Genomic DNA, 10728 nt, shown 5'->3' with positions numbered 1-10728 from the left:
AAAAAAAGGAAAAAGCTTACCTTCTACCCGCCGGTCGCGCTCGCCCGTCCGCCGGCTTCGTGGCCGTTCGATCGTGTGTTGATTAGACGGTCAACAGCGTCCCCGCGTCCGCCAAAGCCGCGTCCATTTTCCTGCAACTCATCGGTTGTTTCAGGACAGCCATCCCTGTAACTGGGTAACAGTAGGCTGATAACCATGCCGCGTCCGCCTCCTTCAGCGATTGACACGCGTCACGTGGGCCCCCACTCCACCGATATCCTTATCACGAGCGAAACACCTCCATAGTTTTCTCGTCCGTAGCTAAAACTCACTGTGAGTTAACAGCTTGGCCAGCGCCGTAGGCCCGCGCACGCTTCGCCGGCGAGCCGCACCCCTTGGCGCTGCTCGTCGTCCCTCCGCATCCGGCTAACCCCTGCGTCGCCGTTGCCGCTAGAGGAGCACATCAAGAAAAGCAACAGCTCATCCAGGCTTGTCTGCGACGACGACTGTTCGGCGGCGGCGTTGAGGAAGATGGCCAAGGAGCAGTCCCTGGTGACGCAGCTGCTCGTTGTCTTGCTTCTGGCGATCCAGCTAGCCGGCGGCGAGCTCGCCGAGGTCGTCGCCAAGATGTTTGAGAGCATACTGGACTGCTCGTCCAAGGCCAAACCGTGTTGAAGCTTTTCGGCTCGATATGCTGACACATAACTTCTACCACAACATCACTTTGGTTGCAATTTTTTTTTTGCAACAAGGGTCTTGTTGCAGGAATGCAGAGAAGAGGCCGGAGATGTTGTTGAAATTTTTGCAACAAGAGTCTTGTTGCAGGAATACAGAGAAGAGGTCGGAGATGGTATTGCAACAAAGGTTATCTTGCAATGCAGGTTTTGCAACATGGGTCTTGTTGCAGGAACATGGGCGGGTTGGGGGTGGCGCCGCGCTGGGCGCAGCTCGGTCGGGGTCGGGGGCAAGGTTGTTTGTTTCTGCAACAGCGCGCTTGTTGCGGGAAATAATGAGGAGGCATGCGGGCCGCGGGCATTACATCGGATAGCTAACTGCGCGGGGATCCAACAGCCATTGATGCGGCAGATATTTTAGAATCATTGGCCGGCGGACGCGTAGCAGCGCCCAAAAGGCAAAGGCATAGATATAGATAAGTAGGCCTCGCCCTCTAGTCTTAAATTGCATTGTAAATGGCACCACCGATAAGGCAAAGGCATAGAGGATAGGGCTAAACCCTTATTTTCTGACAGCAGGTGCACCTGTTTGGCTCACCCGATCGTGGAGCCATCACCTGTGGCAAGAAGAACTTCTATAGTCCGGCCTCGCCGCTGGAATCAGGCGTGCTAATGCAGTCACCGATAATGACTCCTTGCTGATTCCTGGAGCTGGATGATTGCGTAGGTTTTGGATGTTATCTTTTTCTTGAAACAGGCTTTCGTCTCGTTTTATATATAAAGCAATCACCGAACCAAGTACACGACCAGGGACGGAGCTGCCTTGTAAGGATTGGGGTCAATTGACCCCAATGGAATCAGCAAATCCTTCAGAAACTAAGTACTAATCACTATTCATTAATAGAAGATGACCCCACTGTCATAGACATGACCCCATTGAACTTTTCTTCTAGCTTCGCCCCTGTACACGACCGAATAATATAAGATGGTGAGGTAGTCCTCATACAGTGCCGATCCTAAGATAGACGGATCACACAGACTACGCCTACGCTACCGAAAGAAAGGTTTTGGTTGTTATGACGCCTGCATGAGTTTCCTGTTTTGCAGGCCAGAACTGTGTCCGGCTGCCCTAGCTCTGTGTTTTCGCTATCGTATCTCTTTGAATTTTGCAGCCTTTGAAGGTTGTATATACTGACTTCATTGCGACCCTGGTTTCGATCTAAGCAACGAACCAGGGAGCTCGCTTCGCTGTTTGATGTAAAAAGATCATTCTATGTTGATAGAATCGTACGACAAAAGTGATTGACCCCAGCATTTGTAGATGGAGAATCAGGTAAAGCAACCAATGGGTACCATTGCGCACATGCTATGTAACGCAAACGTGCAGGCTCGGTGGGGAAGCTCCGCAGATAGGCATGTGTGTGGAGAACGAAAAATGACATGTCTTCATTTACCATAGCGGACATCTTTCGGTTACATCATGAATACAAGTTACAGCACAAGCAGTTCAATATGCTTGAACATCTAACGTCAGATTGCAAGTTAAAATCACACCGGGGGAGCAAAAGCTCCGTATGATTGGGAACATCAGCTAATATACATCAGTTTTGAATCACATCATGGGGGCAGGGCAGACTGGGAAGCCATCCTTGAGCAAGGGATTAATTAGCCATCCTGCTCGCTGACCATGCAGCAACTGCTCGCGCCAACTGTCAAGTGTCGCTGATTGTCAGCTCCAAATATGGCCTTGTCAGCAAGGAAGGGGGCAGCCGAGCTCGTTAGCCGCAGCGGTGAGGAAGGCGAGGGTCATCCCGGTGGCGCGGCGGCTGCGGGCTTCCCAGTCTATACATCTCTCGACATCCGCTTGCCAGTTCACCGTGTTTGCTGCCGCGCATTGGTAGGTCGGGCTTTGGATGCCATTCCGTTGCTCGCCTTGAATGATCTTAGTGGAACCTAGTGGTCCACTGTTCAAGATGTCACGGAGGACGGACATGCTGAGCGCACGTACGTGTGCGCTAGCGTGGGAGAGGCAGCGGATGGTAGGCGATAGACGGCACTGCAAACCACATGAGTGTTAGCATTCTAAACGTCGGTGTGTTTCTGATGAACAGAATAGGGGTGAGATCTGAGCAGATGACATACCTTTAACAGATTTGAGAGGCCATCAGCAACTGCTACACCTGGGTCTCCCCATTCAACGATGAGATGAATAGCTCTAGCAGTTACTTCCAGGAGCTGTGCATATTCAATCACAGGAACAATGTTGTCAGAAAGAATCGGTGACATGCAACTTCCAAAGCAAGAAAATGAGTCGATGATACTTTAACGACAACAAAGTACGACAGATGATATGTTTGTGCTATTCTGTGAAGAAAGTTTGTATATGTATCTTACCTCTAACTGAGGCAAGGTACAAGCTTCACCATCAACAAGCATCCCATCTGTAGCACGAAGCAGAAGGTCTGAAGCACTAGCAAGAATTATCAATGCTTCTGGGCTATCATGGTTCCTCATAAGCTCAGCTATCAGTTTAACTATTCGCTGGTTGACTCTCCACATCTTCTGACCTTCCTCATCATCTCGAGCAATCCAGGGCTGTAGGTCCTTCTCAGCCTGCATACAAGAGTCCATAAATATGACAGGAAATGCGTATGTATATGTCATGAAGACAATGTATGTTCCCACGTGAGAAATGAACAAGGGAGAAGAAGCCAAAATCTGAACCAAATTTCATTGCGACCAAAAGTCTGAATAAATCTTTACCTGCAGAACAATAGCAGTTGAAGCCTTGGCTGGTGAGGCTGAAACAACATCACAAAGTGCATCTACAACCTATACGTAAAAAAAATGTCAGATGTACAGTTAATAAGATAACAAAATTAGAATGTCACTGAAGCATTGTTGTGTTATGCCAATGGCCACACGAATCATACCTTTCTCCAACCTTGATGAGCTGATGTACTTTCTGCAGACATCTGCGTTTCGGGAGATGCAATAAGCTTATGCCAGAGCAACGAGACAACAGAGAAGCATAGTTCCTGTTTTTCTGAGATAACAGATCGTAGGAGAGTCTGAGAGCCTCGATAACCCCCATTCCTATCCATGGTAAGGAAGTTCGCCAAATCAGATGCTTCAGCCTGTAAAGTTGCAGGAACTTTCCCGGATGTACTTGCAACGTTACCATTTCGCCTAGCCTCTTCTGAGCATTTCAAGAGTGATCTTGAAAAACCATTTTTCATGTGTGAGGCTGAAGCATTCTTCTTTTCCAAGTTGCCACTACCCGATGAGCTGGTGCTGTTTTCCTCAATGTGTTGTTGATCATCTCTCTTTACTGATGTAAAAGTCAGGTGAGCTTCTAGAGGCTCAGCTTTGTTCACGATGGAGGACACAGTTTTACCATGCAAGTCGATCAAATGGTAAAGGGATGATGCCCTGGTAGAAATCTCAGCATCCCACTTACATCGCTTCAGTGAAGATAGTGCATTTAGGCATGGCCTCGACCGGCGAAATAACTCAGAAACATGAGCGGCAACCATAGCCGCTGCAACTATCTCATTTGAACTATAGTTCCAGGAGGTACCAACTGATGATGGCTTCAAGGAGAAAAGAGCTTCCAGGATGCCAAGAATTCTACGAGTATGGAGAATTGCTGAGCTAATGCTGTTCTGTAGCTCATTACTGATCCCATTGTTTTTTCCAGGCTTCAGGATCTTTGTAGAGTCTTTTACGTTTGAGTTTGTTGCGCTCTTGCAAAGGATAGGGAACAGCTGAAGCTCACAAGATAAAGCACAAACAGCGGCCAGCACATACGAATCAAATGTACCAACAGGCCCTTGTTTCTTCTTGACCCTATTTCTTCCATTGGTTAATCTTGGGTCCTCAGTGGCCTCCTCAGAAGAATGGTTTTCACTACCCGTTGGTCTTTTGCTGCCCCCTGGCAAAGCTTGATGACTGACACAAACAGTTAATACTACAAACAACAACCGGGAAGCAAGGTTCATTGAAGCACATGATTCAACAAAGAGTGAATGTATCATTGTACGGAGTTCAGCAACAGCAAGGTTCTTGGATTGACTTCTTGGTCTTTTAGATGATTCTTCCGAAGGGAAGGTTCTTCTGAGTATAGCTTCAACTGTTGCCACAAATATTCTCATAAGGCACGCTTCAGATGGACTTCCACGAGGTAGATACTCAAATACTTTCAACAGTGGCAAGTATAGGCTCCATGACAAAGTAGGTGGCTGAAGCGGAGCAGCTACAACGATTTCAGGTAAATCAACTGCTGATGAATTCAGAGGTAACAAACCATAGGCAGCTTCCCAGATGGTACATATTCTCCACTCAACATCAGGACCATGAGCACACAGCAAGGAAGCAATGCCTTGTGCAGTGGCATCAATTGTGGTTTCAGATGCAGGAACTTCCAGCTGTGAATAGTTCAAAGTGCAAGCAGGTAAATTAGTCATGCAGACATAAGGCAGCAATCAGTAAAACCAAGAAAACTAAAACATGGATTCCCACATGGAAGGGTGTAAATAAAAACGATAGTTGAATGCGCAGCTTTGGTGTGAAATCTCTAAAACAGTAGTCATAGAACGTGGTAAACCACAAGATAAGTGATTGACGAATTGATAGAAGCATTCCACAGGAGCAAGTATGCAAAAATGATCAAATGCTGAATGGAAATTAACTGTAAGGATGATCTGTCTGTAGCAGTGTTTTAGCTCAACTAATGCAGTAACGTAACTTAACAACAGAGCCTAGAATACGTAAGCCCCAGAAAAGACTAACTATGCTTCGAGTCTTTACTAAAGAAAAAACAGGTAATAAAAAATTAACCAGATGCAGAAACTACTGCATACCTGTCTTTTGTATGATGATACATAGCCACCCAGTGGTTCATGTTGCACTTCAACTCCTTCAGCATGCCTTAGTGGAGGAAAAAGCAACGTTGGTTGGGATAGTATGCGAAAAAGCAACGCAGCAGCTGTATCAGCAGCAATACCAGCCCTCATAGACATTGCAGTTCCAATCGCACGCAAGAAATGAAGATGCAACCAATTTTTTGGAAGCTGGACAGAAATTTAAAGTTACCAAGATTAATAAACATGCACACCCAAAACATACGATATGGAAAATTTGTATCGTGAGGCATCACGATTAACGGCACTGAAACAACAGCCAGTGTGCAGTATGTTATACCCGCATGCCAGTAGCATAATCTTCAGCTGCCCGAAGGAGTTCAACAAGCTGAACTGCTGCATCAAGTGCATCTGGAGCCCATGACGGTGGTGCTTCAAGAAGACCAAAAAGCAATCTTTGCGTAGCACTTGGTGTGGCAATTGCGTAGTATCTGACAAGAGAGTAACACGTTTAGTATAATCTGGAAAGCAGACTTGGTATGACAATTGATAGGATCTTACCTATGAAACAAGCGAGCGTATGGTTCGAGAGGGGGTAGCCCTGCCACCAAATGCTCATCCAAGGGTGTTGTCGGCGGAGGTAGCAGAAGGGCAGGAACAGCTGCCGCGGTTAAGTTTGCTGTCTCATAACGAGCTACTTCCTCATCACAGACACTTAAAATAACTCCAGCTCCATTGGCAACAGCCCATCTTGGGGTGGATGGCATGAGTTGTGGGTGCTTACCAGCTCCTCGGCTGTAAGCTAAATTAAAAAGACATATAATTAATCATTTGTGTTTATGGCAAGAATTAGCATCTGTTACAAGAAGAAAAGGTGTTCCACACTTGGAAAACCCGCATAATCAAAATAAGAAGTAACAAAGACATAAAATCTCGATGGAATAAAGAAAACATCTAGTTACTAACCAGTTGTTGGAGGCTTCAATTCTCCACCGGCTGCGTATTTTCCCATAACTCCACCACACCTGATAGGTTTAAAATGAAACAAAGAGTAATCAGCTAATATTACTGCAAAGTGTATGAAGTATGATAGCAAACTGTTGATTTAAAACAGTAACAAAATATATTCCAACAAGCTGAAAAGCGTTGACATTTACTATTCATGTACAGCATACACTCCCATTAGCATATTTAGAGTTGATTAGCACACTGCCATTAGCATATTTGGAGTTGATTAGCACACACTCCCATTAGCATATTGGAGATGCTTGCAGTTTGGTCTTGATTACAGGTCACTTACTCCTGACTTTCGGCCTGAAGTATGATAGCAAACTGTTGATTTACAACAGTAACAGTAATACTATTTTCCTCACGTGGTTCTACTATTTACCCTGTTTCTCCATTCGCTAATTTTGCTCCTTATTAATAGTCACATTGCCTTAAGTCGTGTTTCATAAGAAAAAGATAAAAAGAAATTAGAGTCAACTCACCATCTAAAATAGTCGCTTCTAATGCCCAAAGGTGCAGTTAGCAAAATATCTGTGATCCAAGGAGATAATGGCCTCAATGGCTTCCGTTCAGGTTCATTTCCTGGAGAGTAATTAGCTTTCTCCTGGGCAGAACAACTTGCTGTGGCCTGGTCAGAGGTGTTGTTACAGTCTGCAACTTTAAAGATTGGCCTGTTGTAGTGAGTTAGAACTCTAAGAATTTCTCCACAGGCCAAGGCCCACTGCTCTGAGTACTCTTTCTGCAGCCAAAAGTACACTTCATGAGCGACAGAACTTCAACCACAACCAGCATCAAGCAAGAGAACTAAAAGTAACCAGGAAAGTAAGGGCCTCACCTCAGAACTTTGGGTAAATAAAGAGATGAAGGAATTGAATGGGGAACCATGACTATCATAACTCAGTGTCCCATCTATGATGCGTGAAAGAATTGGATGTACAACTGCATGACCATGCTCAGGGTGATGGAGAACAAAAGTTGCTGGGCGAAATGTAAAAAACAAGAGTGTCAGTTTATTTCTTCATATGCCTGTAGTAATAATGTGTAGCTATCAGAAGTTCATATGTTACCTAATACTTCATCTACCAACCGCTTTTCTTTTGATGGATAGCAACTTTGAATTAGCTGCACACAAGCAAGAAAGATGGAAGGGTACAAATATTAACAGTTGATATAAATTTTACCAGAAGCAAAACTAATTTATGCTAAGAGATACAGTACCTGAGCTACATCCTCCGGGAATTGCTCGCTATCAGATGTGAACTGACCAAAGTACTCAACATAGGCTAAAATTTGTGCCTTCAAAAAGAAAAACAACAGAAGCGTCGTATTAACATCAGGTGTCCGCAAAGTTACACCATATATAACATAGCTAAACTATGAGCATTGTACCTGTTTCTGCTGCACATCGTGTGGCGGGGGCCAGAACAGTGATGAGAACTGGAGCCCATCAATCCACTTCCCATTTGACACTGACATACTTGGTAGTTTAAGAGCCTGCTCAAGAAACTAGAGAGGAACACTCAGAAAGAAAGAAATTAGAAAAACTGCCCCAGTTAGCAATAAAAGCATATTTAATCAACAGCATGCTAAAATAACCGGTCAGTTTATCCATCTATGCCATTCCCTATTCTTCTTATAAGCTACTTGCCTCAGAAGCAGAAAACTTCAGCAAGATGCAAGTTCTCCTATTGTTGACTTCTTCAATCACCCCCCACTAAGGGGGGATTGCATCCCACAATGTGACCAGATATCATATCAACCAGTTCCAACCATAGGCGCTTAACGTCTCTGCATTGCAAAATATAGCAAAAGGAAAATCGAAAGAAGGAAAGGGACATTATTATAGATGTCATTTTAATAATTTTAAAACAAGAAATATTGCCGAAACTTGACAAAGGAAAAAGAGAGGAGGCCAACCAGCCAATGGAACAAATTTTGCATAGCCTTGGCAACATGTTTCTAGAAAGAAGTCTCGTTTACATTCCTAGCCCTTACCAGAGTCAGAACAAGGATTTCAACTCTAAAACCCTTAGTGGTTTGAGGAATGAGGTAGACTGGAATGGAACCATCCTGGAATTTGAGAATGGGATGGAATGGAATGATTCCAGATGCTTGGGGAAATAAGATAGTATAGGAACACATTGGTTTGGTGTTTGGTTTGAGGAATCGGAAGCAAAGGAAAGAAATATCTAATCGCCAACTCTGACCCTTGGATCAGGATCCAAGGGCTCTCAGTCATCTACTCATCTTCATCATTGGTTTCAGATCCAGTTTTGCTCTACATGATTCCTCGAGTTCGAGAGATGGCTGCCTTGGACGTAAATGGCACGTCTTCCAAAAGATGTTCTTTTTTTTGGCATGGGTGGGTTGAGTGTGGGTGTGTGTGTGGGGGGGGGGGTAGTTTTAGGTTGCAAATTGAACGATTTTGTTTCGGAGCTGAGGATTGTCTTTTGGACTTAAGAAAGAGCCCATGTGTGTAAAATCGGTGTGTTTTTACACGACTAGAAGCATCAAATTCTCAACTAGAAAAGGAGCAGCCATTATCATTTTCATTAAAAGAAATAGAAGATATGCCATCTTTCTCGAACACGCGTCAGATCAAAACGTGTGCGGTTTGTATTAGATGAGTAACACCAAAATGGAACAACGCGGAAACAAAGCAAACAACTCGGAACTGGGACCCCATAAACAAAAAACAGAAAGAAGAAAAGGAGAAAGAAAAAACAATAGTAGAGATACTTTGTAAGCCTATAGTTACTGTACAAGTTCATACAAATCTGAACATAATAATACACAATTCACATATATCAGAGGGGCTATAACTGCAAGTCAGATGACTGCTAACCAAATTTGGGTAAAACAATATTGGTAGTTCACTTGCCTTAACATGTTTTTTTCTATTATCGAACATCTCACGTTTCTAATTTAGAAAATTCGGTTAGATCCATCCACGCTGAATATAGCAAGTAGACAAATGCAATATAGATCCATTCCAACACGTAAGCCTCGGAAGTTGAACAGCAGCGGAACCCAAAGGAGTGGAGCTTAATTCTGCGCATCAGGTATTATTTCAAAAGCAAGCAAGTGAAATTTTGCAGACACACAGCACCCGCTTCTTTTGAGATTTCTGCTTGTGACGTTCTGTTTAGCTCTGGATTCAAATGGAAAACTATAAGCTAACATAGAACCATCTTCACCCCCAAACGATTTTCAGCCAACTATCTCCGCTCCAGCGGTTACATCCGCATCCGAAACTGTGAAATCTACGCGCCCAAATGACACAGCAAGCCCCAGCTCGAATCCGTAGTACTCGCGCAAAATCCGGAATCGCCCCGAATTCCGCAGGAACAAGCGTCCACCTCCCGTTGATCTACTCGACATTACGAGGAGAAACTGCAGCACAATCAACTGGACCTCGCCGCCAGAGGCCAGACCACAAACTTCTGAGCCAAAACCATCGCCGAGACACCGCCCGAGTACACTCAGGCACGGACTACCCGCGAACCTACCGGCTCCACGAGCCGCGAGCGAAAATCAAGGCGGCAGAGGAACAAACACGGCGCAAAATGAACAAAACGGAGCGCTGGGGGAGTTCGGGGAAGCAGGGGAGGATCCAGGAGCTTTACCTCGGTCGGGAGCGCTCCAATACGGAGCTCGGGCGGCGAATCGGCAGCGCCGGCGACGGGATTGCGCGGCGGGCGGGGCGGGACGGGGGCGGGGGCGAAGGCAGGGAGGAGGAGGAGAGAGAAAACTGCGAGGGGCGAGGAGAGGCGAGAAAAAGATTTTTTCCGTAATGGGAGGGGTAGGCGGTGGTCTGTGTAGTGTTTGCTCCGTTATTTCACTCGCTCGCGGGTCGAGAGGTGGAGGGCCCATGAGGTGCCCTGCGTGACTGACACCTGGGCTGTGGAGCGACGGGCCCGCAGGTCGGTGACCGGTGGGTGCGCGGAGATACTTATTCGCGCGTGCGCGGCTGGGGGCTGGCGAGATCGCCAGGGGGCGCGGCTGACATGGCCTTGATATTTTCGGGAGGGGCGCATGGCATGGATGCATGGATGAACCCCCATGCCATGCCAGCCATCCATCGCATATTCGCGTGCACATGCGTTTTGCATAGTGACCCTCGAACTATGATGAAAATTCAAGATGGTCCCTGGATTTTTGGTGACTCATGCAATGGTTTCTCCTCTCTGCTTATTTTGGTAATA

General features: G+C 45.7%; 1 protein-coding gene across 3 annotated transcripts; it reads right to left on the bottom strand.

The window, feature by feature from the left end:
- Positions 1-2075: 2075 nt before the first annotated feature.
- Positions 2076-10330, bottom strand: LOC123077506 (protein GIGANTEA). Of its 3 annotated transcripts, none has more exons than XM_044499788.1 (16): positions 10150-10330; positions 8172-8311; positions 7913-8017; positions 7742-7819; positions 7591-7645; positions 7359-7501; positions 7006-7262; positions 6482-6540; positions 6077-6317; positions 5856-6006; positions 5516-5725; positions 3587-5080; positions 3417-3485; positions 3048-3266; positions 2796-2888; positions 2076-2709 (listed from the first exon to the last, which is right to left on the bottom strand). In XM_044499788.1, exons 3-16 carry the CDS (start codon positions 7997-7999, stop codon positions 2404-2406), a joined length of 3462 nt encoding a protein of 1153 aa, XP_044355723.1. In that variant the 5' UTR covers positions 8000-8017; positions 8172-8311; positions 10150-10330; the 3' UTR covers positions 2076-2403. The 3 variants fall into 3 exon arrangements, with proteins under 3 accessions (XP_044355723.1, XP_044355721.1, XP_044355722.1); XM_044499786.1 differs by having other exon boundaries at positions 7913-8029; positions 10150-10281; XM_044499787.1 differs by lacking the exon at positions 8172-8311 and having other exon boundaries at positions 7913-8029; positions 10150-10322.
- Between the last annotated feature and the right edge of the window lie 398 nt (positions 10331-10728).

This window comes from Triticum aestivum, chromosome 3D (genome assembly GCF_018294505.1).
Source record: "Triticum aestivum cultivar Chinese Spring chromosome 3D, IWGSC CS RefSeq v2.1, whole genome shotgun sequence".
Lineage (NCBI taxonomy): Eukaryota > Viridiplantae > Streptophyta > Magnoliopsida > Poales > Poaceae > Triticum > Triticum aestivum.
The sequence above is the reverse complement of the archived record's forward strand: the minus strand, read 5'-3'. Positions and strand labels throughout refer to the sequence as shown.

Excerpts from the sequence above, each read along its gene's own strand:
- LOC123077506 (XM_044499788.1), bottom strand. The coding sequence starts at position 7,999 with ATGTCAGTGTCAAATGGGAAGTGGATTGATGGGCTCCAGTTCTCATCA. Across the intron at positions 6,007-6,076 it reads TACGCTCGCTTGTTTCATAG|ATACTACGCAATTGCCACAC; the intron begins GTAAGATCCTAT and ends CTCTCTTGTCAG. Across the intron at positions 5,726-5,855 it reads ATTATGCTACTGGCATGCGG|CTTCCAAAAAATTGGTTGCA; the intron begins GTATAACATACT and ends ATTTCTGTCCAG.